This window comes from Labrus mixtus, chromosome 15, assembly GCF_963584025.1.
Source record: "Labrus mixtus chromosome 15, fLabMix1.1, whole genome shotgun sequence".
Taxonomy (NCBI): Eukaryota; Metazoa; Chordata; class Actinopteri; order Labriformes; family Labridae; genus Labrus; species Labrus mixtus.
In genome coordinates, this window is record NC_083626.1 from 25,965,728 (window position 1) to 25,992,974 (window position 27,247).

Here is a 27,247-nt window from a genome sequence, read left to right on the forward strand (position 1 = left end):
CAATTGAATGAATTTCATCAGGAGACGATCTGCTCCTGTCATTTTCTCTCTCTGTGTCACCCCCTCCTCTCTTGCTCCCTTCTCTCCCAAAACGCTTCCAGTAAGCGACAGACATCCCCACGTCGTTTAGAGAGACGGAGCCGCCGCCGCCGCCGCTGCTGATCTTTGCCGTTTTCTTCATGAGATCGGCATGCAGCGCTCTTTGAGTGTTTTGGCCCCCGAGAAAAACTCTCTGCGCAACTATCCTACATCTGTGCAGTTTGTTGCTTTGAGGAATGCTTGGAATCGGGAGCCATGGCAACGGCCGGGGCTGCGTGTGTGTGTGTGTGTGTGTGTGGAGCGGTAAATATTGACTTCAGCACCTCCCCATCCCTGTGTCGGCCCGTGACAGGAGCGCGGGGGGGGGGGGGGGATCTGTACACATGCTTTATCCAGGAATCAGCAAAGTCCTGCAAAAGGGGGGGCGTGTGTTTACCCTCAGACCTCCTAACATGGAGGGGGGGGGGGGGGGGGGGGGGGGGGGCCTCTCTGGTGTTATTCAGAGTCAGTGCAAAAGGATCCTTCTGACGCACTCTCTGCTGTGTTACTCCATCGTTGCTCTTTTGTAATGATCAACCTTTACATGGGAAGTGTGGGTGAAACATTTGCAGGGGGGGAGGGGGGGGGGTCCAGTAGTCTGCAAACACATCCATGCAGCTATTTCCTCTTTTCATATTTGTCGAAGGGAGAAGGGAACTCGACGATTTGTTCAGAAATCAGGAACCAGCCCACCTGTTGTGCTGCTCGATGAGTGTTGAGTTAATCAAACCGGCTCTGTGGAGATTTTCGCTGCTGTTCAAACATCGCAAGAGGGATTTGTTGAGACAGGATCAGAGGAGAGGTGCTCGGAGCGCTCGGCAGCCGCAGTAGTTGTTTGACCTGTACGTCCTGTCTTGTCATTGCTGCACCAGCGTGTTGTGCACGAGCCCCCAGATGGAATGTCATCGCAGCATTTGGCTGAAATAAGATTAGGGAATAGATGTTGATAATCTGGACAGAACAAGCAGGACTGGATTACGCTACGATTGGTGGCTGCTGACGCATGAGACAAATCCTCGATCCCACTTTCACCCCCCCACCCCCCCGTAGTAATTACATAAAGAGCATTGAGATGAAAGAATACATCCACAAGGCCCGACTTTAGGATCACATGCACTCGCTCTCAGAAGCAGACACACACACACGAGTACTTACCGTCCCTGAACTGCATCTGTTGTTCACTCTTTAGAGAACACTAAAAGAATACAATAATCCCAATCTCCTCAACATTCATGATTTACTGGGACTCCGTCAATCTGAAAACATCTTTGGAAAAAAAAGGTCGCAATCAGACAAAGTGCTTCACCCTTTCATCACACGCTCTCCTGCACACATGAATTAAGCCCACAGGAACGCACACACCGTTTTTAAACCTTCCAGCGCAAATGCAAATGCAGTAAAAAAAAAAAAAAAACAGAATGAAAGCTCCCTCCTGCGGTCTGGCGCCTTTTGTTCACTCCGCTTGTTTAAGTAAATTTGAAGAGGAGGCCGATGAAGACCAAATGTCTAGACGATAATATCGACCGATATTAGCATATCAAGTGAATGTCGGTATTGACTAATATATCAGCCGATGTATCTGTGTTGGATATTTTTCTCTTCTTAAAGGCTTCATATGGGGTTAGGTTTTTTTTTTTGATCCAGCAGATGTCGCCCTTGAGCACCAGCATGAAACCAAAACAACTCGCACTGCATTGTTGTGTTAGCATGCTAATGCTAGCGATCTTTATTATGCTCGTATCTTCACACTGCATGTAAATTTACCTGAAATGAGCGTGATCTAGAAACACAGTTAAGCAGTGAGTACAGTATGTTATTCTTCTTTTCTCTAGTCCCTCAATTAAACAACTTTTATACACGAGGGGAGGAGTCAGCCGGCCGTCCAGGCGATGTAAACAAAGTGAAGATAGGACTCTGAAAACATCACAGACAGTGGGACTCGGGTGTTACACCCATTGTAGACAGTCATGACTCACAGAGTTATTTTCAGAGGATATACTTGATTTATATTATATTTAAGTGTGAAAAATCACATATAAAGACTTTAATATCATCCGTATCGGTCGGGCTCTAGATATTAGCATATCAAGTAAATTTCAGTATTGACAAATTTTCTCTCTGATATGCACCGATATTACTAGATTTAGTCACCAGTCAAATAGTATTTAATTTAAGTTTCATTGTATTTCACCAGCAGAGTAAAGTTTACCTATTGGCCTCACGTCCCTCTATTTTGAGTTTCATGACTTGTGTCAGAGAAATAAAATGCAGAGGGCTTTTTGGATTAATCCCCGTGTCGGCTGTCCTCAGTGATCCGTCGTCACAGGTGAGCGGGGACAAAATGAAAGCTCTGTCATGATGCTGGAACACTTTGTTATTCCTCCAATGTGACAGTGGTTTAAACAACAGTTCCTCTGCTGTAATCACGGTGTTTGTTTAAGAGCTTAACTGTGACCTTCAGTCGTTGTTGCCTGAGTCTCAAACTCTCCGGTCTGTCAGTGGAGGTCTGTAGGAACACGCCTGATTCATTTTTATCACACCGGTGACTTTAACAAGTGAAGGGGTCTACTGTAGCTGTCAACACAGCACACACAAGTCCAAACATGCCACTTCACATACTTTTCAGTCTCCTTCAGTTTGCTTAGGCTTCGTCTTCTGAAATCTCGTTCACAGATCATCTGAAGCGAGCTTGATTTATTTTGATCTTCATTCCCTTTGAGTCTTCCAAGGAGAAGATCTTTTATTTATTTTTTTTTTTTTCAATGAATGAACAAGAGCAAACCAGACGTCATAAACAAAGCTGTTTTTATTCGGTAAGTAAAATAGACCAGTGTCATGATGATGATCCTGCCCTGGAAGAGAGCCACTAAGGCCGTTAACGGATGAATGGAATCACCTCCTTTTATATTATTTCAATGAGAGAAAACCATTCAGGACTCATTCAATTGTTTCTTTTCACATTAAATAAAAGAGAAAGTAAAATGCAGCATCCTGTGAGGGGGTGGGGGGGTTGAAACAGCCCCTGCAGCGATATTAAAAGACTATTCCCATTTACCAGGAGCCCAGGAGACTGCAGGGATTTTGGAATTTATTGTCAGATCTTATGCATAATTAAGCATATCCCCCCACCACCCAGCCGACCACACCCCCTCCTGCGCTCGCCCTGAGGGATTTTCATGCTGCTCAGCCTCTCAGACAGTAGGCGCTTGTTACTGTACTGCATCCCTAATAGGCCAGATTCAGGCTCTGCTTACTATTAGCTACCGATGATGCACGAGCAGACATGATTCCTGCAAAGCATGGTGACGTTGTTTGGCTTCTTGGCCTCCTTAATTTTTCATTCTCATACTGTACGTCCTGCTGGCTGTGTAGGAGCTCAAACACACCAGGATCTGGCAGCCCTGGAAGCCACAGGGGCCACGTCTGTGTCTTGTTTATGCCGCCTGCTGTGAGCCGACAAAAAGAGCGCTTTGTTGCAGGCTGAGTGTGGAGAAAGGCCCGAGACTCTGTTAACGCTCTGTTTCATGTTGGTTTGTTCTGCATTTGTAATTGTCAGATATTCTGGGGGTCAAAGCGACTGTACGATCACATATTTTTCTACTTTTTGATGAAGATTAAAGATTTATTTTTTCTGTTTTTTTTTGCCTCTATTGGATAGGAAAGTGGAGAGACTATGGAGATAGTGGTGAATGACATGCGGGAAAAAATTAGCCACAGGCCGGACTCGAACCCTGACCACAGCCTCTGCACATGGGTCGTGACCTAACCCGCTAGGTCACCTGCGCCCAAGATAAAGCGCGTTTTTAAACGACACAATCTCTTACAAACAGAGAGCAAAGGAAGTGCAAAATTACACAAACAACTTTTCGTTCATTTTGATGCCCAAATGTTGCATTACAGATGGTGTGCAGGAGTTTAGATGCAATTTTTGTACATAGAAATGAAACACTATTGGGTTCCTATGACTTCGTGTTTTTTAAACAGGTTTTGATATTAAATTATTTTTTAATAGTTTTGTATGTAAGTTTAATTTCCTGGTACTGGGACAACCCTAGTCAGAGCATTGGGACACTGTGGCACAAAGCAACCAGTTTCTACTGAGCCTTGAAATCTGCGAGTCACCTCCCTTTTTTACAAAAAATCCCAAACAAAGATTATTCCGGATTTGATGGAGGTGGACTGAGGGCATGAAACCTTTTGAGTCCAGACTCGACTTGACTCAGCAAAAAGAAACAATGAGAACATATTTTCTCACATTTCATGACACACTCCTTATTCAGCGTTTCCTTTTTAAAATCTGTGCATGTGTTCGTCCTTTGAGTCTTCGTATCCAAGGTGAAAGCTGCCCATGTTATTCATGCTAACCTGGGCTAACATGCTAACACTGCTATTAATAATTCAGGCAAAAGCCATTAAAGAAAGCCGGGCTGTAAATCGATCTATAACCCGACTGTCATTTTCATGTGGGATAATATATTTAATTATTTGATAAAGTGTCTGCTTGAGGTATAGCTCTTGTTTATGTGTGTAATATCTTTTTTGCTTTATTTGAGTGATGTCACTCTTTTTATCTTTAATGTGTAAGTTTGCTCTGCAGTGCACACTTTTATTGTTTTTTTTTAATACCAGCAGAGGATCCTTCAACTTAAAGCTGCAGCATTAGTCTGCTACGCGTTTTTATCTCATTAAGGCATCATCGTTAATGAGGAAGCATCATCTCTGACAAACGGGGTGAGGCTTTTACTCGTCCGACGTCTGGAGCTGATAAGATGCAGCATTCCCCCCCCCCCCCCCCTCCCCCGCTGTGCTCTGCCACCGCCGGCTTATTAACCATGACACCGGCGTGCTCGGGGAGAACACGGATCACACAAAGAGCAGCTCCCTGAGCCACCCGTCATCTTTGTGTCTGTGTGTGCCAACCTGCACTCTCTCTCTCTCTCTCTCTCTCTCTCTCTCTCTTTCATGCAGACATGCCCTGGGGTTGATATTGACTGTTCGCCCCCATTGACCCCTCTTCACTTCCTCTCCCACCCACCCCCATGGCGTCCATTCATAATTCCAACCTAGAATGAACCTCCCTGTGTTTGCCCCCACTGCCCCCTTTGGTGTGCCCTCTTTTTCCTGCTGCTGCTTTCTGTCTGTTTCATATAAATTTCTGACCTGCATCACTGCCTGTGTTTTTACAAACATTACATCAGAGGTATTCAGTTACTTTAGAAGGAACACATTTGATAAAAACATGAAGTGCCAAGGGGCCGGGGAATTAACTTTTTCTCTGTCAGACCTGCAAACAGAAAGAGTTGAAATAAGTTAATGCACCTTTTCAATCCTAAGAGAGTCATTTTAAACAACTCAATGAGTGAGTTTGACATATTTTTTATAGAGTATGACTTCTTTAATCCTCTCTGCTTAAACAGCCCTCCTTTGAGCCTTTTCTTAAAATGTTCATCAACAACAGACTGTAATGAATGAGCCTACTAAAAAAAAAACATGATCTTATAATGAATCATTTTAATTTGATCATAAAGTTCCAAATGCAGTAGAGCTCTAGACCAGTGGTTCTCAACTGCTGGGTCGGGACCCCTAAAGTGGGTCGCGCAGCCATTTTCAGTGGGTCGCAAATGTGTGCCTGGAAGAAAAAAATTGCCTCAGAAAGTCTATGAAGCGCTTCTTAAAAAGTTGCTCGTTTTGCACCGTCTGAGTTTCAAACTGCACATTTTTTTCATTAATTAAATTGTTTGGTTGGAAAAATATAATTTTTTGGTGGTGGGTCTTGAGGCTAGAACCACTGCTCTAAACCTTCTCTGTAAAATGAATCAGAGAGACCCAACTTTATCCCCCTTAATTCCCGTAATTCTATTCTATTCTATTCTTAGCAAGAACTTACATAACAGCATAAGAGAAAAAACGCGAGCAGAAGCAGACTGCCTTGACCTGATGGGTCAACGAAAGTGGACAGACCAGGAGTGTAGAGACAGGACAGTGGAGTCCTGAAAAATCAGAGCGAGAGATCCAAACCCGGACCCCCTGCTTCAAGGGCTTAAGCCTCTGTACATGGGACTCGCAAGCTAACCACTGGGTCACCGGCGCCCAGACTTTTTAATATCTGAATTAATTTTAAAAACGAGTTGGAAATTAGCAATAGCTATATACTCTTTATGCAGCACATCAGTTTCATGCTTTGTATTGAAATTACATTAAATTGCATTGTCCATATTAAAATAAATTAAAAAAAAAATAATAATTAAATAATCTGCTGTGACCCGATTCGAGCCCCCAGCCCCAAAACCACCTGATCAAAATCTGTCATAGAATCGTCTGGTGTGTAGCCTTAGGGGATATAAAATATTATAAATACATAAAAACATTAAGTGTGTTTAAACTGAGATGGCAATGAAGCATAACGATAACGCTGCCAAAAAAATCAAATTTAAACTCATGAGTAGAAACATCTCTCTGTGGACGCTTTCAGGCCACAGGTTGAATCCAAAATGAAGCTTTGGACTCGCTGACCCAGAGTCCTCGTCACCTCGGTTTCAACTTCTCATTCCTCATACTTTTTTCTAAAAGTAAAAAAGCAGAAATGAGAAAGAATCACAGGCAACAATCACTGAGAGCTTCACTCATTTCCTCTTCATGCTTTAGCAAACTGTGCTCTCTCTTCTTTGTGCCTCACATTTTTCCCGCCATATGTCGCTGCCTCTCTCTGACTGCGAGCGTGCCCGTGAGCCCGTGTATCCTAGTTTGTCCCCTGATTGGGATTAAAAAAAAAAAAAAACCTTTTGCTTGTGAATGGCGGTGAGCTCATGCATCAGTTGACTCCAGCGTTAGATCCAACAGATGCTCAGTTTTCTAAATAGCAACAGTCCGGCGGGGCTTGGAGAGCAGAAGGCAGAGAGTGCCCCGACACTTCCACGTGCACTCTGACCCTCATCTGCTCATTAGAAGGGCTCCCAGGCCGACCCCCCACCACCACCACCTTCTTGTTTTAGAGTCTAAATTAGCATTTCCTAGTGGACCCCCTGTAGCTATATCTAGCTATGATAGCACGGGTTTGAGCCCTCAAATGATCCTTGGCTTAGTGTAATTATTTCCCCACACTAAGCTATTATTAGAGCTACTTCACGAGCCGGCGTGGGCGGGGGGGGAAGCTTCATTTATTTTATGAAGAGACACGGATAAAAAAGCTACAACAATCCTCGCCTTTGACCTTTTTTCATTAGAGCATCCCTGATGTCGTCCATAACTGGAAACTCACTGGTTCATCACAGATTTGGAACCACTTCAGAGTAAAAAGCCATGTTCAGATAATGTTCTGTGAAGTGTTACAAACCATGTGGAGCAGTTACATGGATCAGTGTTGTATCTCTGATGATGTCATCAATAAACCTGTTAATGTAAAATATGTTTACCTTCTAATCTATGAGCCAATCAGTGACTCCGTAGTAAAAATATCTTATGTTGTATTCACATTAGCGATACATCGATCCACTTTTTTTCAGTTCAGATCTGATTCCGATACTGATTCTGATTTTGTTATATCATAATTAATAGTGTTTTTGTTGTTGTTCTTGGCACTATATTTAAGGCTACACAAAACTGTATTAAACCCGGCATTACATTGTGCTGGCTTTGCATACAAACAGGAAGCAGCAACAGCTGTCCGGTTTTTCAAATTAAAACTTTTTAAACTGAAGTGTAAGAACTGTGCTTTTCATCCCCTGAAAGGAGCTGTTCCATCTCGTCTCAACGTCGTCATGGAGACGATTTGTGGACACTTCTTACAGTTCAGTCTGAACGTCTTCAGAGTGAGACTCTGCGAGCGGAGAATGTTTAAAGCGCTCAACCAGCTATCTCGATCATTGACGTTTTTCGGAGCTGTCAGTCCGATATCTGATATGTATATTACGTCAACATCGGACCCGATATCGATATAAGATCAGATCGGTCCCATCTCCAATTCACATGTACACGAAAACTCCTAAAACTGTTCTGAAATCTTCTTGGCGAGCTGCATGTGTGAGCGTCATCGACCTCTTTAGTAAAAGCTCCGTGTGAAGTCGTGGTGGGTCAGCATGTGAACACAGGAGGTAGAAGTGAGGAGAATTCACCACAGGTGGGCGGGAGGGGGGGTGATGAGGTAGAGCGTGCGGTCTAACCCGGCAGGGGGGTCGAGCTCTTCTCGCCCTAGCTCTGCCCTCCCTGTTCTCTTCCCAACATCTCTCTGCACACTCTCCGTACTGCTTTCACCTTTTCTCTTTCCACGGTCGGTCTGGGGGATTTCCTCACTGGGCGCTTGTTCTTTGATTGGGAACAGGTATCTTGTATTGATTTCAAATACCTGTTTATTTGAATATTTATTTGGGTTATTTTTCGTAGATTTGTATATTTGTTTTAACTTTTTATTTGGCTTCTCTTAATAGTAAAGCACTTCATGACTTGTTTTTGAAACGTGCTATAGTCACAGTTATTATAGTTATTATATTATCGTGTAACCATCGAGCAACAGCTGTGATTATTGTGCAGATAATAAAGCAGCGTCATCCTCTGTTCCTCTTTTTCATTGACACTGTAAATACTTCCAATTACACAGAATAGATTTGAAGCCAAACAACGTCACTACAGAGTCAGACTCTGCTTTGCCAGCCATCTTAGACATCTTGAATATCTTGTAAAAATTACAGCTGCAGTGTCCTTTTTTTCGTCATGTCTTAGAAACGCACCATCCCCTTTTCCCTTTTCCATCAGTGAAAAATTCCCTCTGTGCGTTACATCTGTGAAAAACAAATTTGCAACACTTTCAGGGGGAGGTGGTCCTCAAATTGTCTAGAAATGTGCTCATTAAAAAAATAGTTTTAAGGTCAGAAACATGACTTCTTCGTCTCACTTTAACGTCTCACATTCGCCTTGAGACTGATCCCAGCAGATATCTGTTTTGAGCAGACAACTTCTGATAAACACCATCACTCATGCTCCCGTACTATTTAGTACGTCAGAAGAAGATTTAGCTTGTCCCAATTTATGTATGTCACAAACAGTGTGCCAAAAGCAAAAGGATGTTCTACCATATCCGATTTCTATTTTGCAGTATGTGAGCCAGCATGCCTGTTTTTTGGGTTTTTTTTGGACTATTTTGATCCACAATCCTCTGCACACTGAATGATCCATCATCATTACCACTGAGCTGCCGGGAAAATCCATTTTGTTTCTCCAAAGGAACTATTTTTGCACAACAACAAATTTTGCTGCAACAGATCTAAAAGGCTTTTTCCGATTTTTTTTTTTTTTTATATACCTTAGCCTTTATTGATTGGTTAAAAGAAACAGGAAAAGAAGGGAGGAGAGAGCGAGGTAGACATGCATCATGGGCAAAGGTCGAGAGTCAAACCTGCGGATGATATGTTGAGAACTTTATCCTCTTCATGTGGGGGCCCCGGCTCTATAGACGGAGCTACACTGGCAACGCAAGAGGCTCAAAGTATAAATTGAAATGATGCAATGTAGGGACTTCAGTGAGCAACTGCAGCATGTAGCCTATACTAAAAATCAAAAGCATGTGATTTTGCACAAGCTTGCACTAGCAGCTGAACCCTTTGAAGAACAGAGACAAGTCTATTTAACAAGGATTAAGTGGAAATGTTGGTTGGAAGGACACCCCAATAGGCCTTAGCTGTAGTTAGCATGTTAAGTTAGCAAGTGAACATGCTAGTGTTAGCGATGCTTTGCCTACCATTGTGTCTTTAAATAACTTAAATTACCATCCCTGTTGTTTGTCTCTAATATTCACTTCACTAAATAAGCTCTTCTACAAAGATAGTAAACCTTTTGCTTTTTAGTTCTGAGGCCAAGTCACCACAAAATCAGTCGTACTGCGGCGGTGTGTCTCTGCATGTGCGTCTGTGTCGGACACATGTGCATGCGGGAATGTGCAACGTGTCTGGTGTGTGTTAGTGTGTGTGTAAGTGTGTGTGTTAGTGTGTGTGCTGCTGGTGGCAGTGGGATGAAGTGGATCTCATTCCTGTGTTGAATCTTGAGGAGTGGCAGCTGCTTCAGCGTCCGTGGGGAAGTTTCGGCTCATGTGGTTCTACATGACTCTGTGTCTCTGCGGGTTTAGAGTCGTGGTCTCTGATTCCGTCTCTGGTTTCAGCATCTGTTCCCGTTAGCAATCAGGAGGAATTTTTTTTTTCAGCGCAATGCATTGAAAGAAAATGGCATTTGAAACTACGTCAAGTATTTGATGTGAGAATGTGTCTATGTAATGTGATCTAATCAGAGGGCTAACGGACTTTATCTCTCTGCGTTTTCAGGCCTCGGCCATGGGGGGACACAAGAGTAAACCCAAGGATGTAGGCCAGCGAACCCGCAGCCTCGACGGCAACCTCAGCTCCGGGGGAGGGGCTGGCGGCCACCTCAACTCCAATCACCAGTCCTTAACCCCCAACCGCAGCCCGACTGTGGATGCAGGTCTCGGTGGGAATCCGTCCATGTCGAACAAAGCGGAGCTGGCCCTGTTTGGAGGTGTGGACAACAACAGTGTCACCTCCACCAACAGAATCTCACTCACAGGTGAGAAACTCAGCCTGAAGCTTGAAGGCTTGTTTTCCAGAGATTGATGTTGTTTTTTAATCTTGATGCCTTCTTTGTGTCTTTGTACAAATAAATTGAAAAATTATCGACAAAAATATGGATTACCAAATTATCACGTTTGTGATTTATAAACAAAAAATGTCGAACATTAACTGAAGCGGCTAACGGCTCAGTCGATTGTCTCCACACTGGAAGGTCGGGGGTTCGATTCCCCAGCTCCTGCAGGAACATGTACAATGTGTCCTTTTGGCAAGACGCTTAACCCCAAGTTGCTCCTGCTGCTTCGTTGTCGGTGTATGAATGTGTCTGAATGGCATTAGGAACTTCTGATGGTCACTTTACAGAGCAGCCTCTACCGTCAGTGTGTGAATGTGAAGGTGTGACCTGCGGTGTAAAAGTGCTTTGAGCAGTCAGAAGACTAGAAAATAAATATATACAAGCTCAAGTCCATTTACCATATTTACCATACTGATTGTAGCTTCTTAAATCAAAGAATTTTCTAATTTTAACATTTCAGAAATACATTTTTTTGGTTTTTGATTTAACAAAAAAAACTTCATTTTGGGCTTTTGGACATTTCTACATTATTCTGACATTTTATTGAGTAAAGGATTAACGGATTGGTCCAACAGTAATGAGCAGATAAATGAATAATGAAACAGCCCTACATCAGTTTTAACCAAACTCTCTCTCCTAACAGCGGGTGTGACGACCTTCGTGGCGTTGTATGACTACGAGTCCAGGACGGCCTCAGATCTGTCTTTCAGGAAGGGGGAGCGTCTTCAAATAGTCAACAACACGTAAGACAAATCTATTTTCTGTCGTCTCTCACACACACATGTGCACTCATGTTGACCAAGAAAAGTCCAATTACACTTTTTATTGAGGTTCTTTATTTTAGTGTGTCTGAAACATTCAACCCTCAATAAAGCACTCATAGAATGTGTGTTTAAAATATTAAGAAATAAGAACGTAATTGACCCTGAGGGGTAATTTTCCCGGAGAACAGTGCAGAGGAAACCTTCATCTCAGTGCAACTTGATATGCTGAAAAAAATCAATAACAACTCAGTCTACAGGGAATATCAGACATTTTAAAAAGAGCGACGGTTACGTCAACAGCGCCTTTCTGAAAAATTGAAAGATTTTCAATTGAAATTTTCATTGAAAATAATTGAAAAAGAGACGCTGGCGATCGCAAACAAAAAACGCTAGGTGGCCTTATTGTGTATTGCAAGATTGTGTTACGTCCATATCGTCTCAATGAGCAGATAAAGGCTTTAAAATGAAATACTACTCTTAACCCCAAATGATCATTTTGCTATTATAAAAGGCTGATGAGATGACTCTTTATTTATGTTTATGCAATTTCTAAAACCACTTCACAGTACATGTTTAACCCTCTGAGAGTTCTGCATCTTTCTCTTTACATTGGACCCTTCCCCCCCCCACACACACACACACACGCACACGCACACGCACACACACACACACACACACACAGAGCCTGTAAAGATGAGTAATACCTGCAGATTGTGTGTCTGACTTTCAGCTCAGTTGTCTGGCTGCTCTGCTCCCTGAAATGCATGTCACTTGTCGTCTCTCTCTGAAAAAACCTCCTGTAACCATAGAAACGGGCTTCCCCTCGGCAGAGCTTCATTTCGACACGTTTCTGCTCAAATTTTAGCTTCATTCACAAAAGACAGATCACATCCTGCTCAGGCTTCATTTATCTCACCGACGTTTAACTCCTGAGAAGTAGGCCCAGTTTTGGAGACCCAGTTACTCTTAACCAAATGTAACCTGTTTAAACTGAGGAGGGGTCATGCTTGTTTTTTTAAAAAAAGAAAAGGGGGGGGGCTTGCTGTATGAATCAATAGAAGTGTGCAGTGAACCATATACCGTAGTGCTGCACCCCCAGTGCCGCATGCTCACTAACAAACTGCTGACCTAGAAGGCAGGAGCCGAGGACAATAGTGGATTATCGTGCATCTGGCCCCCTAAGCCAAAGACCTGAACCATTATTGGGTCAAGTACACCGAGAATCCATTAACCATCTCCAAAGATTATTACCGGTTATTCAGAGTCAAATGAAGTGTCAGCAAGTCTCATCCAAGCTTCCTGATTGGTCCACTTAAACATATAGACAATCACAATGACCTGATTTTATTTTTTCTGATGAATTCTCTCGTCCTTTTTCTCAAAGTTATGCAACAGTTTAAATATTGTAGATTCTCTGACTTTGGCATATATTCACTTTATTTGTGATATTTTGAGTCTGCTCTGTTTCTCTGCTGTTCTTCTATTGCTCATAACTCTGTGTTTCTTTAACCCCCTCTCTTTCCCTCTCTTTCATCTCTCTTTTTCCATTTCTCCATCACATTGTTTGTTTACAGGAGGAAGGTGAACTGCAGGTTTGTGAAGCTCTTCTGGACTAGTATTTGATTGTGTTGTGTGTCCGCCTGTGTGTTCGTATCACCTGAAGCATATGAAGTACTTTTGCACTGTGATTCCACCTCAGTAGGATTGCACAAAGCACACACACCTCTGCCCGTCATGCCCCATGAACACTGAGTACAGTAGTCAAAGGGAAACTGGTGTGAAGCCTTGCAGCACTACAGTTAATTCAGACTGAAGGTTATTCATGTAAAAACACTTTGATTGAACTTGAGATTCTCTGAGTAGATCTAGTGCTGCAAAGCTGATAAAAGCTTACGAGCTACATCTCCCCCCGGACAGGTGTACGACGAAGCAAGAGAAAACAAAACCTGAAACCCCAGATTGAGAAAACAATGTGATGATTATCAACTCTTTGTGTTAACCAGTGCCTCTCTGGTGGGGTTAAACGTACAATATGTCGAATTTTATGACAATTTTTAACATTAAAATATCTGAATTAATTTAAAATGGACTAAAGCTACAGTGCAAGTCAAATGTTTGGACACACCTGTTTGAAATGCATGATACTATCTTGAAGACATTTTCATCTTAAGGCTTATGCATAAATGTTTAACATGTGTTTCTTAAATAGAAATAGAAATAGTGAAGTTGAAGCCTGCGTATGTAAGAGTTTCTTTCCAAAACAAAAATGAATTTTCTCATTCTAAATTGTGGAAAGTAGGAAAAAGTAAAGAAAAACCCTTAAATTAGAAGCTGTGCCCTAGATACAGATAGATAGAAAGATACTAGAAATTCAAAGCATCCAGTAGTAGGTTACAAAGACGTACATGACATGAGACATTTGTTACAAATTAACCACAAAACCGACGCCCCCCCTCCCATACATATATATTAACCTGAAGATTTAAAGAATATCCCTAGATGAATCAAACTTAAACTGTGCAATTAAAAATAGACTTGTACAAGAAATGCTTACTTAGTAGATATATTATAATAATATAGTATTATTGATAATACTGTTAGTGTTGTGTGTCCAATCTTTTGACTGGTAGTGTATGTTATATATTTACTTTTTTTGTTGAGTACTTTTATTTTACCTCAAATATTTCCAACAGTTATCAAAGCCACTGAAATCGTTAATTTTATAGTTGTAACGGGACGTGTCTTGTCGAGGCGGCCGACATGATGAGCCAGATGAAACATCGGATGTTGCGTCGAAAACCGCTACGCAAGGAAGCGTGAGCTGCTTCTGAAAGCTGCCGTACTGTTGCTGTATGTGCTGCTGTGATTAAAAACGTAATGTAAATTATACTCGGCTACATCGTCTGTAAACATGTTCTCTTCCTCAGGTCGGTTTCACCCGTTCGTCTTCACTATGGTCAATGCGTACATATTGTATATTTAAAGGTACAGACACAGAAACAGCCTGTTCTGAGCAGGGCTGAAATAGAGGCGTTTATAGGCATGATCAAATACAGGATCAGAGTGGATTTAGAACAAGAAACTTCACAGACGTGTTTTAAGAGAACTCTGAGACTTATTTAAACTGGTTGTAAAGCCGTATGATATGTGACCTTTAAAAGAGAGCCTGCTTTCCAAAACAGAGAACTCTGACTTTACATACCTGGCTAACCCCACTGATCTTGCTTCGTAGTACACCGTTAATATGTTGTTAGGCATGTTTGTTCATTACTACACTCCTGCATAGTACTTTTTGTTTAACAGCAGAAACACCTGGGCTGTCGTTTATCAAGTTTCTCCAGGAGCAAAAAAAAAAGCTTCATTAAATCTGGACTGAAAAACATTTGGATTATGAGAACGCTAAAAGTTCAGTGTGAATGTATTCACACTCTGAGACGCTCGATAAACAGCAGCCCCTTGAAGTCACAGACACGGTGTTATTTGTGCTCTGAATGTGGGACGAGCCTCGCTGAAGCTTGTGTGTCATCGTTTCATCTGTGCAGAGAAGGGGACTGGTGGCTGGCGCGCTCCCTGACCACCGGAGAGAGCGGTTACATCCCCAGCAATTATGTGGCTCCATCCGACTCCATCCAGGCAGAAGAGTAAAGTTTATTTTTCTTTCTCCTTCTTGTCTCTCGTATCTTCCCTTTCATCCAGAGCGTGAAAGAATTAACACTCAAATGATGCACTCTCAGGAATTTCTGTGCTTTTTTTTTTTATCTCGATGTGAAGTGGAAATGAGCGTTCAAAGGAATAGTTTAACGCTTTCTTTCTGAGGATGAGAAGGTCAACATGACTCTCTGTAAATATGAAGCTGTGAAATGCAGATATGTCACTAACTGGCTTTGGACTGAAGCTGTGATTCATACCGTCTTTTATGGTCTATTTTACTGTTAATCAATCAATTTTTATTTGTGTAGCGTCAGCATAGAGATGAAAAAACGGGACCATAGTTTACAAATTAACTCAATGTTTTAATGATAGAGCAATTAAAAACCTCAAGGGATTAAGAAAATGTTACAAAAAAAGTATTTTTTCAGACTTAATCACCTCTGGTCTTTACAAAGAATGCTAGTTTAAGACACTTCAGTTGAAACTTCATTTTTTTAGAGGTCCAATTCTTTTATGTCTGTAGAAGCTGCAGCCAGTTAGCTTAGCTTAGCTTAGCTTATACACTGCAAGCAGGAGGAAACAGCTAGCCTACCATCTCGTCAACAGTTACGAAAATAGCTTACCTAAACATCTTAAACTCACCAATTTAAATCACCTTATCGGGTTTATGTATCAAACAAAAACAAAGCATACATTTGATAATTTAAAAGGGTTTATATGTCATGCTCTAGATATGTTTTAACCAGGAAAGGACACAAGTTAAATCAACCAATGTGAGCAGCCTCGATTGGTGAATCTTCAGGCTGTCACTAAACCTCAACAAGAAATGTTCTTGCACATAACCTCTGAAAATCCACTTTTTAGGATCATTCTTTGTGGACAGTAGGCTAGCTGTTTCCATCTGTTTCCAGTCTGTCTGCTATGCTACACTAAGCTAGGCTAAGCCAGTGCTTGCTGTAGATTCAAATTTACTGCACAGACATGAAAACAATATCTTTATTCACATCCAGATCTCAGGCAGAAAGCAAAGTTTGAATGTTGAATTATTCCTTGAAGTGTCTGTAGTATATTTGCTGGTTTCTGTTGCACTGCTAGTCTTAACATGATGCTAACCTGCTTTGCTTATACATTCAAGCCTCACAAACTAACCCTTCAATAACGACTCCATTTCTCACTTTTTTGCTTCCCGCCCCTCCAGTCATGTCAGACTGACTCTGGAGTCCAGGTAAGCAGCTGTTTGCGCTGTAGGCATGAGCACGCTCCGCATCTGGAATGCAAAGACGATTACACAAAGAGTTTCACTACAACTCACTCTCGCTTCATCACTCCTTTTCTTTCACCCACACATCTTCTTCCCCTCACCAACCTGCCCCTCTGTCCCCCCCCCTCTCGACCTCATCAGGTGGTACTTTGGGAAAATCACTCGTCGTGACTCGGAGAGGCTGCTGCTCAGTTTAGAGAACAGGAGAGGGACTTTCCTGGTACGAGAGAGCGAGACCACCAAAGGTAAGTGTGCAAGACGCCGACTCATCATTTAATCTGCCACTTTGCTCAAGAGGGCAGGGTATCAGACCACTAAGTCCTGACCCAAATAATAATAATAATAACTTTATTTATATCGCACCTTTTAAAAACACAGGTTTACAAAGTGCTGTGACAAACAAGAACAAAGCAAGCTAAACCAAACACAGAAGAACATAAACAACAGCAAGAACATAACAAATGCAAAATACTAAAAATAATTAAATACAATTCAACAGAAAAGAACCCAAAGTGCACGATACCCAACAGACATATATAACCCGACCATCACAAGAACCATTATAAAAACCCAACAACACGAGCTGAGACCAAGAGGAGCAAAGATTTAAAAAGATGTAAGAAACTAAAAGAGTTAAAAGCAAATCAAAAGAGAACAGCAATAAGAAGGTAAGAGCAGAAAAAGAAATAGAAACAAGTGATTAAAGGATCAAAAAAAAAACTATAATATTAATAAAAATAAAAAGTAAATATAAATATAAAACATAAATAGACAAAGTAAGTAAGATAAGAAATGACCAAGTTAAAACATAAGAAGAGTTAAGATAAGAGCATAAATACGAGATAAGAGCATAAATACGAGAGCTCGTCTTTAGCAACAAAAACAACCACAAAACACTGAGCATCCAAAGTCTCTCAACACATGATGGAAATGACTATCACATGATATTACCGACAGGTAGGGGTGAAAAAACAATACGTATCACAGTATGGGATTCACTAAACAGTTTAGTCACGAGGCATGACGAGTCTCGTGTGGTGTCTTCACCTCTGCAGCAAGGCGTCGGTGTACATGTTGCATCATGTTGGTTGTGCTGTTTGTTTCATTCATCAGTCGCTTGCAATGTTTTCACTCAGTCAGTCAGTTTTTCTGCTCACCTCACGTCCACACTCCCACTTTGAGACAAGATGCATTCTCAAAAAACATCATGAGCAACATGAAGTGTCAGAGAATCGATTTGGGATTATTTCCCTCGGCCGCTGCAACATAACTCTGTTCATTATAATTACTCACAGTTTGATATTTTACCAAAACACTTATAACATTTTGCACCTGTATCAGATAATTGTGATTAATCTGGCCCTGTTTAGCCATGAAAAAATGCTAAAATGGTTTCTAATTACTTTTTGCATCCTTGAACGACAGCCCAGAGGTTTTCCTGACCTCAGAGAGCAGACTGGAGTCGATCTGTTTTTTTAAGAAAGTTAGTAATAGAGAGAACTTCGTGGACCTGGGGAGGTAGTCCTAATTATTCTGTGTGAGCTATAACGATCAACAATCTGATCTCGTGTGAAAAACATACTGGCTGCAACTTTTATTTTTCTACTATTGATTATCAGGGATTTGGTTTTGTTTTCAAGAGGCTTCTTTGTGTTCATTTTTCATGAACTAGTAAAATATTTAAGTCTCAACATAAACTTAAGTTAGTTTGAATTCTATGATGTCTAACTAAAATGAGAGGAAGAAAGTCAATTTTTTCCCCCAGCAGTCAGACATGACACCCTGCTGTTCTCTGAGCGCCCCGCTGCGTCACGTCAGCCGTGGTGCATCGTGGGTACAGAAGAGAGACGAATCAGGCGGATGAGAAAAAAGGTTGGATGTGGTGGTGCCTGTGGGACTCTGGAGATCGTTCTGATAGTCAGCTGCTCTGAGGCTCCTGCAGCAACGCGGCAGTCCCCGGGGAATACAGCCGGCTGTGTGTGTGTGTGTGTGTGTGTGTGTGTGTGTGTGTGTGTGTGTGTGTGTGTGTGTGTGTGTGTGTGTGTGTGTGTGTGTGTGTGTGTGTGTGTGTGTGTGTGTGTGTGTGTGTGTGTGTGTGTGTGTGTGTGTGTGTGTGTGTGTGTGTGTGTGTGTGTGTGTGTGTGTGTGTGTGTGTGTGTGTGTGTGTGTGTGTGTGTGTGTGTGTGTGTGTGTGTGTGTGTGTGTGTGTGTGTGTGTGTGTGTGTGTGTGTGTGTGTGTGTGTGTGTGTGTGTGTACAGTACAGGACTCACGTTGTTTCCTGTGATCGGATGTGTTTGCACCCTCTGACTAGAATAAGAAAGATGGATAAGGTAGGGAGGGAAGGGTGGGAAAGTGAGTAGATGAGTGAGCGGGAGAGGAGGAGAGGTACCGGGTGGGTGAGCCCGACAGAATTAGGTCAGTGTGGAGCTGAGACTGCAACACCACCGGCTGAATCAGTTCAAACATTTGGAGAAGGGGGGAGGCATCGCCTTGGGGCCGCTCTATGATTCACTCACACAAGTTATTTTACCTAGCTGACACTGCCCTCTGGTGGTGTGATGAGCACATTGTCTCCAAAAGATTCAATTATCCAAAGACAGAAAAAAGAATGACATGAGGTTACAAAAAAAAGCAAACGTAGTGACACGTTTTGAAGAATTAAGTAAAAGAGGATAAGAAGTCATTAGAGTAAAAAAAAACAATCAAATAGAAGATCTCTTAAAAAGTTAATAAGCAGCAAATAAATTTAAGTTTAAGACACAATTTTCAGAGTAGATGTCCAGCAGACGTCTCATTTAAGCACCAGCCTCTCAAACTAAAACAAAGCTTCCCCCCCCCCACACACACACACACACACACACACACACACTCACACACACACACACACACACACACACACACACACAGCCGTAAAATGCAAAATGTAAAATGCATGCAATAGGTGTCCGACTTTTTGAATGTGAAGGGACAATGCAATTTAACATTGTTTCAATACAGAGCATGAAACAGAGAGTTTATAGCTAACCCAATAGCTGCCAACTCTTGTCCCTAGTTGGACTTGGCCATCTTGACATCATTTTCGTCCTCACATAGGGGGCAAAAGATGTTTTGTTAATGTTTTAAATTCACGCGTTGCAAATCAGCGTTTAGCTCAAATATAACTTGTAACAGAGACATTCCTCACCTCTTCTTCGTAGCATACATTCCGACTTTCTGAATTATCAGAATTGCCAGTGGCTGTGTTTGCCTGCAGCCAGTTTATTTTTGTGTTTTGTTTTGTTTTGTTTTAATTAATGCTTTGTGAAAGAGGGGCAGATATTATTATTGTTAGTCTTCTCTCTGCTCCTTTTCATTCAAAATTTGAGATTTTAAGTTTGTTTGTTTTTCTTAACTTAATTGTTTGTTTGAATGAAATCAAATTTACAAACAAACAAACAAAATTGAAAGCATGTGAACACACTGAAGTCGGAAGAACGACTTCCCAACTCTGAAACTTGGACCATCCGAGGAGCGATGAATGCAGCGAGAAGCTTCAAGCAGGGCGGCTGGGTTTGACTCAAACCTTCAGCCCATTACTCGAATGTCATTCCCAGCTCTCTCCTCCCAGTTTTTCTACCCTATCCACTCTCCTGTCCTGTAAAAAATACATCAACAACACACATGAAGGGCCATAAAACATGAAACACAACACAGTGAATACATCTTAAAGAGCATCATGTGGGAAATCCAGACCATGAGGTCAGAGCTTGTTGATTCCTCCACATCATGTATTATCATATTGTCTTCCTCCCAGGTGCCTACTGTCTGTCTGTGCTGGACTATGACAACACCAAAGGGCTGAATGTGAAGCACTACAAGATCAGGAAGCTGGACAGCGGAGGCTTTTACATCACATCGCGCACACAGTTCAGCAACCTGCAGCAGCTCGTCAACCACTACCGCAGTGAGTTCGTTCACAAAAAACGGTTTCAAGTCGGGTCTTACATCTTGTTTCTTGTAAAGTCAGGAGTTTATTCTGTGACCAGGAGAGGAAGCTGGACTCCTCCTGACCGTAATCTACTTCTTCTTCCTCAGAGCACGCTGACGGCCTCTGTCACAATCTGTCAGACATCTGTCCCGTACTGAAGCCGCAGACTCAGGGCTTAGCCAAGGACGCCTGGGAGATCCCCAGGGAGTCCCTCCGTCTGGACCTCAAGCTTGGACAGGGTTGCTTTGGAGAGGTTTGGATGGGTAAGCTGTGATTTCTTAAAAAAAAAAAAAAAAAAATCCAATCACAACATGAAGAAAACAAAGTGCTTCAGCTTGTATTGTGTTTTTCTGTGGGGAGACATTTTTTTTTTTTTTAATAAGCGTCCACTCTCCAAGAAAAAGGGAACAAACTACGGCACCACCAAAGTGCTTAAAGAAGATCTACTCTCTCCTACTCGTAAAAAAATCAATATATTCTTAAGTGCACTGGATCTCCTCTTCTTTTCTCCTCTGGGCTTTTGTTGCTGTAGCTGTAGGATAAATACTGTAATTCAATGTCCTTGTCAGAACGCATTAACGCTCAGATTCAGTTAGCATAAAAAGAAAATAACCTCAGCTGGTATACGGCGCGCTGTTGTTTTGCTGGCTGCGACCATTTTTAGCTGTTCTTTTATCAGATTATTGCCATTTAATCTACAAGTATAGAGGTTGACGTTTTCATTCATTTAACTGAAAAACATTGCTGCCGGTGTTCTAACAAATAGTGCTACCGTGCAGCTGTGTGCAGTAGATGGAATAAAGGTTTTATTATAGAATATAAAATCATGCTTCCTGTTTCCTTACAGTGCAAATGTAGTAAATTGATATCATCTTATTTTGTTCTGGTAGCGTTACTTTGACAGGTAATATGGATAGAATCTGCTACTGCTTCACACTATGGTAGCATTATTTAACAAGGAAGCAGGTTTTAACAGAACACCGCCATTGATCCATGTGTAGCGGTTTTTGGTTGATTTGGTTCAAGTTGTCTCTTCACTGTTGAGGATTGTCTGAGTTTTGACCCATCAGTTCTTAAATGACTTTCATTGCTCCATTTTTTTTCCGTCAGGAACATGGAACGGTACAACGCGAGTGGCGATAAAGACCCTGAAGCCCGGCACGATGTCCCCCGAAGCGTTCCTCCAGGAGGCTCAGGTCATGAAGAAGCTGAGACACGAGAAGCTGGTTCAGCTCTACGCCGTGGTGTCCGAGGAGCCCATCTACATCGTCACAGAGTACATGGGACAAGGTCGGCGTGGGCCACACTTTCACATGAATAGAGAAGATTTATTGATTTTATCTTGTCTGTTTTAAGTTCACTTAACGGTCCAAAATGTGCGATATCTTCTGAGTTAAATCGTAAACTGACCTCACTTTACAATCAGACATTAAGGAAACATGCTCTGGATTTGTTTGGACCAGAGAAGGTAGGCGGTTTTAAGGTTCCCCCGACACAGCCGTTTTGGACGCCCCTCGGTTTGCCCAGCCGATGTCAAACCAACAGGTGTTGCAGCGATGGAAGCGGGCAAGAGAAGTGGTTCAGATAGAAGTGATTGTACCCGACCTAAAAAGCCTCTGCATGTTTCTAATAAGCTCCACGAGCAGAAACGTGCTCAAACTAGGATCAATATTGGAGATGCTTTTGAAAAATGGAGAGAGGTTAGAACACAGAAAGGTTTACAGACCGATGCAGAGCTGGATAAACACTGAAGCTTCAGAGTCCACCACATGGTGACCTGTGTGAGCATCCACTCTAGAGAGGAGGGGGGGGGCAGCTCTCTACAATGTTTAGAATTTGGACTGCAGTACCCATTTTAAACACTAGGTGTCAGAGTTACATATTGCTCCTTTAATTGTAGATACATTTGAATAGATTTGTTTTAATCAGCTCTTGATATAGACTAAATGAAAGCTTATATGATCGCCTCATCTGTGTTGTACTAACCTGCCGTGTGTGTCCCCGCTAACAGGTAGCTTACTGGACTTCCTGAAAGGGGACATGGGTAAGATGCTCCGCCTCCCCCAGCTGGTGGACATGGCCTCACAGGTCAGCAGAAATGCTTTACCTCCACATCACTTTATTACAGTCAAAAATGACATCTGGGATGTTTTCCTTAGATGTAGACGGGAATCACTAAGCGTTTGTCCCCCCCTCCTCAGATTGCTTCAGGGATGGCGTACGTGGAGAGGATGAACTACGTGCACCGAGACCTCAGGGCTGCTAACATCCTGGTGGGAGATAACCTGGTTTGCAAAGTGGCTGACTTTGGTCTGGCTCGGCTTATTGAGGACAATGAATACACCGCCAGGCAAGGTAAGACCACAGGACTCTCCCTTTTTTGTATCCTTGTAGCATTTGTTTTGTTTCCTTTTCTCAACAAGGTTAGTTACCTGTTTGGCTTTTGACCTCTTGATATCAAATTGAAAGAAGATGATTTGCCAGTGTCCGCTCAGAGTCAGATTCCTGTGAGCCTCTTGATGTGGCATCTGTAGTTAAAAGGTGTTTTCTTCCAGGAAATCGGTGTGATTCATGCTGCTGATGTGATGTGCTGCAATGATCTAATTATAACCATGCTGATAAAATGTTTCCTCTCGCAGGAGCCAAGTTTCCCATCAAGTGGACGGCTCCCGAGGCCGCTCTGTACGGACGCTTCACCATTAAATCTGACGTCTGGTCGTTCGGCGTCCTGCTGACTGAGCTGGCCACTAAAGGCAGAGTGCCGTATCCAGGTGAGGATCTTCTGGTTATACCTTTTTATTTGTTTATTTCTTTTTTAGTCCTAGGCATTAACCTGTGTGTGTCTTTAATCAGGCACGTGATGCTTTTATCAGATACTGAGGTCATATGCCAAAAGTCCAAGAGTCTAGCAGAGTAAACATTAATGAGTCATGAAGCAATCCTGATTCACGTTTTGATTGCATCTCTGCTCTCTCAGGTATGGTGAACAGGGAGGTGTTGGACCAGGTGGAGCGTGGCTACAGGATGCCGTGCCCAGCCGAGTGCCCCGAGTCCATGCACGACCTGATGCTCACCTGCTGGAGGAAAGAGCCCGAGGAGAGGCCCACCTTCGAGTACCTGCAGGGCTTCCTGGAGGATTACTTCACCTCCACGGAGCCCCAGTACCAGCCGGGAGAGAACCTGTAACCCCCCCCCCCCAACTCGACTGTGGGAAACACACATGCATGTTGTCAGTGCATGTGCAAAACTGAGCATGTTGCAGTGCATGGACGAGTGTGTGTGTGCGTGTGTGTGTGTGTGTGTGTGAGGGTTTGTGTGTGTACAGTAAAGCCGACTGCATTCTGGGTACAATCAATAACTCTCTGACATTTTACAAGTGTCAGCGGGACATCAAACCAATCAGCAACTTTCAATCCTTCCACTCTCCAAAGTCACACCCCCCCCCCTCTGAGGGGCCGTTTTGAATGGATCAATGTGGTATTATTATTTTGACTTTATCATACTGTACTTTGTTATTCTGTGCGTCAGACCAACTCCCGACACAGCCAAGCAGGTTTTTCTACCTTCCTCGTGTTAAAAAAGGCGCCCTTAATTATATACACCCCCGTGCACTCATACTATGTTGTTCACCTGACTGTATCCTGTAATGTGCCAGCTTCGATGCTGCAAATAAAACTTAAGACTATAACATAAAGGAACGGTGAAATTTGGGAGAATGATTGTGGGATTTTTTTTTTTCCTGCAGGATGTCTTTTTTTTTTTTTTTTCCTTTACGTTCTTTGGGATACACACATGCTCAGTCCGTCTTCCATTTTTTTTGCCACTTGAGACGATTTTTGGATGCACACAATGATTTTCCAGGAAATGTTGTGGTCGTCTTTTTTTTTTTTTTTTTTTTTTTTTTTTTTTCTCTCTTTCCTTAAAAACCTGGATCAACTGGAATATTTTCAGGTGAGCTTAACCTTTTTTATAACCATGCCTCCTCTTGTGCAACGTTAAGTCTACTTTCCCCGACTGCTGTGAGCTCTTTTTTTTTCCTTTTTTTTTTTGCGACTAACATCAGAGTGTGTGTGTAGTCTTGCAGGCCCCATTTGGATTAATCAGTTTTATCGCTGTGACCAACATACAGCTCGACACAAAGAAGAGAAGAGGCTGTCTCTCTATTTTCTAATCGTGACTTTTCCTACAAAAACAAAAGGCTACTGATCACTGACGCTCCTCTCAGGATTGGAGACGACTTCTGCTGCAAGGACTTTTGTGCCAATACGAGAATCTCTTTTTGTACTCTCTTCTTCTACTGCTGTGTAAAAGTGTATTTTACTACTCTGGACTTTTCTTACAATGCGTTTTTGTAAGCAGAGGTTCTTCTCCCACTGTTTTGAGATCCTGCACCAATCGGGTCACCAGCGCGGCTTCAAGATGCTGATTATTTTCAAAGATTTGAATTAAAATCAGGTGAATCTCCCTTTTTTTTTTTTTTTTTTTTTTGTTGTGTCTCTTTTCAGTTTCTTCTGTTTTAATTAGTTGAGGTGTTTCTATTTTTGGGGCACAATCATACACTGGAAATGTTTCTGTTCTCAGTGAAGATTATACATAAATGATGCTTATGGTTATGCCTTCCTCCAGCCAGTAGGGGGCAGAAAACCTTCCCAGAAAACTGCATATATAGCAATTAAAATTGGCATCTTGAAACGTAATTGTAAATATCCTTCATGCTTATATGTTATTGTATATATCATGTTTATAATTTATTCCTTTTGAAATAACCCAAGTGTTTATTTTTCTTTCACCATCATCATGCAATCTTTAATGTCTATGGTACTTTTCATGGGTTAAATAACATCCGACAATGATGATCTCAATACATATTACAGAAACACTTTAAACTACGAGTATGTTTCTCTGTGCACGTATTTCTGTGAAACTTAAACTTGGTTGTACATTTTCAAAATGACTGACAGCACTGCTCCGTCTCCCCCCCATGAGTCACATTCATTTGGAGCCAGTCCTGTCGTGCCAGATTCTGATCATCCACCAGCGTTACTCCTCCTCATAAATCAATCAGAACCACAAAATGTTTACAGCTTGATAACATTCAAAGCATCTCAATGCTGCTTCAGAGGCTTGGACATTATTAGCAGGAAATCAGTTATCAATCACATGATCAACATGGTGTGTACTTCCAGCGTCTTGTTTCATAAAGCACGGCTGATCGTGGTTAAGCAACTCCGTGCAGAAGACGATGTGAGAGCGATGAATAGAAGACGTTTGACATCCGTGGAGCATCGATGTCCTGTGGACATGGGTTACTCCACGATGAATGCACTCACCTCCTGCGTGGTTGTAGTTTGGTTGTCTGGCATCGTCTCGTCTCACTTGAGCAAAAAATAAGAAAAAGTTGCACAAAAAAGGTCAAAGTGTGTGTATGCAGCCTTGCTTAAAAGCAGAGGACATTTCTTCTTCTGGGGATACTTTGGGTCTTCTTTCTGGCTATGCATATATTTTTTCAAATCTGTGATATTCATACAGTATATTTACTCTTTTCTACTGTATTCAATGGGACTTTTCATATAAATTACTCTTTGTAAAATCCTACTGAATATTGTTTGAAAGTACATTTGAATAAAATTTGTATATTGCCATGTGTATGTTCTGTATTTTTTTTAAAGAACTGAATTTACAGGAAGATATTTAGGACTCATTGAGTTTGTTGTTAAGTGGTTTTAATGAAACAATGATCAAAGGTCACATCACATATAAAAACCTTCCTGTTACTGTTATTATGTAGATTTGTGAGGTGCCCCCCCGAGGGTTTGAATGTTTAGGAGATATTTCCCACATAGTTGCACAGTCTGATGAATGTTGTTAAATAAACCCACAAAAACTGCAGGAACAGAACAGGTGGAAAGTTAGGGCAGGCCAACAGGGCTGGGGATTTCCCACAACCCCGTGAATCGATACAAATGACAATACAGAGGATCAGAGGCGCTGCTTGGGGCCCCTGACAGGTGTGGAGGCCTCTGAGGGCTGACAAACTTAAACCAAAGCAGTGGCTTAAAATGTTCAAATTTTGCAATGCCAGTAGGAAACCTCCCTACGAGGGCCCCATCTGACAGCACTCACTTTCGTTGCCCTGCTCAGCGTTGCTGAAAGTCAACAAAGAAAAAGGAAGTAGAATTATTCGTCTTTTGGGGAGAGGCCCCCCCCCCCCCCCCCCCCCCCCCCCCCAAATCATTTTTGCCTAGGGCCCCATTGTACTCTAGAATCGCCACTGGCCACGATAAGATACATAGCCTACTGGGATATAGGCCTACATTGATTATTTTTTTAATTACTCCTTCTGAACCTTTGTTATCATTTAATATATTCATTTTTCATCAACATCATAAAATTGAACATCTCAAATTGAAGAACCACAGAAATATTTGCCAGTTTTGCTCGATGAAGGAAGATTAATACGTAAATTTAAACAATTCTATGTTAATTAAATCATTGAAAAGTCATTTTCAAGTCACGTTTCAGCTTAAATTATTATTATTATAATATTTTATCACAGCCTGTGATCAACATGGAGCAGCGGGGTCTTTGTGGACCACGGAAACAATGAGGAAGTAAAGATCATGAGAACAAAAGACGGTGAGCAGATCACTTTGAAAAAAAAATTAACTTTTAAATGTAAATAAAATGATCATTATCGTTATCTTAACGGCGTTATTGTTGTTTTTTTAAATAAGAGAACAATTGAATGTCATCAATTATTCCTGCATGATGCCCTCGGGACAGCCTTTTATCACACACACACGCGCGCGCACGCACGCACGCACGCACACACACACACACACACACACACACACACACACACAGACACACACACACACACA

At 42.0% G+C, this 27,247-nt stretch overlaps 1 protein-coding gene across 3 annotated transcripts in view; it reads left to right on the forward strand.

Annotated features, from left to right (window-relative positions):
• Positions 1-26,012, forward strand: part of src (v-src avian sarcoma (Schmidt-Ruppin A-2) viral oncogene homolog) — a 40,345-nt gene extending 14,333 nt beyond the window's left edge. The window contains exons 2-14 of one of the 3 annotated variants that reach the window (XM_061058063.1): positions 10,386-10,644; positions 11,366-11,465; positions 13,061-13,078; positions 15,029-15,127; positions 16,336-16,362; positions 16,540-16,643; positions 20,193-20,342; positions 20,474-20,629; positions 21,477-21,656; positions 22,378-22,454; positions 22,568-22,721; positions 23,006-23,137; positions 23,344-26,012. In XM_061058063.1, coding sequence (XP_060914046.1) covers positions 10,395-10,644; positions 11,366-11,465; positions 13,061-13,078; positions 15,029-15,127; positions 16,336-16,362; positions 16,540-16,643; positions 20,193-20,342; positions 20,474-20,629; positions 21,477-21,656; positions 22,378-22,454; positions 22,568-22,721; positions 23,006-23,137; positions 23,344-23,552 — 1,656 coding nt within the window. In that variant the 5' untranslated portion in view covers positions 10,386-10,394 and the 3' untranslated portion in view covers positions 23,553-26,012. The remainder of the gene's footprint in view (positions 1-10,385; positions 10,645-11,365; positions 11,466-13,060; positions 13,079-15,028; positions 15,128-16,335; positions 16,363-16,539; positions 16,644-20,192; positions 20,343-20,473; positions 20,630-21,476; positions 21,657-22,377; positions 22,455-22,567; positions 22,722-23,005; positions 23,138-23,343) is intronic. The other 2 variants (XM_061058064.1, XM_061058065.1) reach the window with 2 other exon arrangements.
• Positions 26,013-27,247: the final 1,235 nt, after the last annotated feature.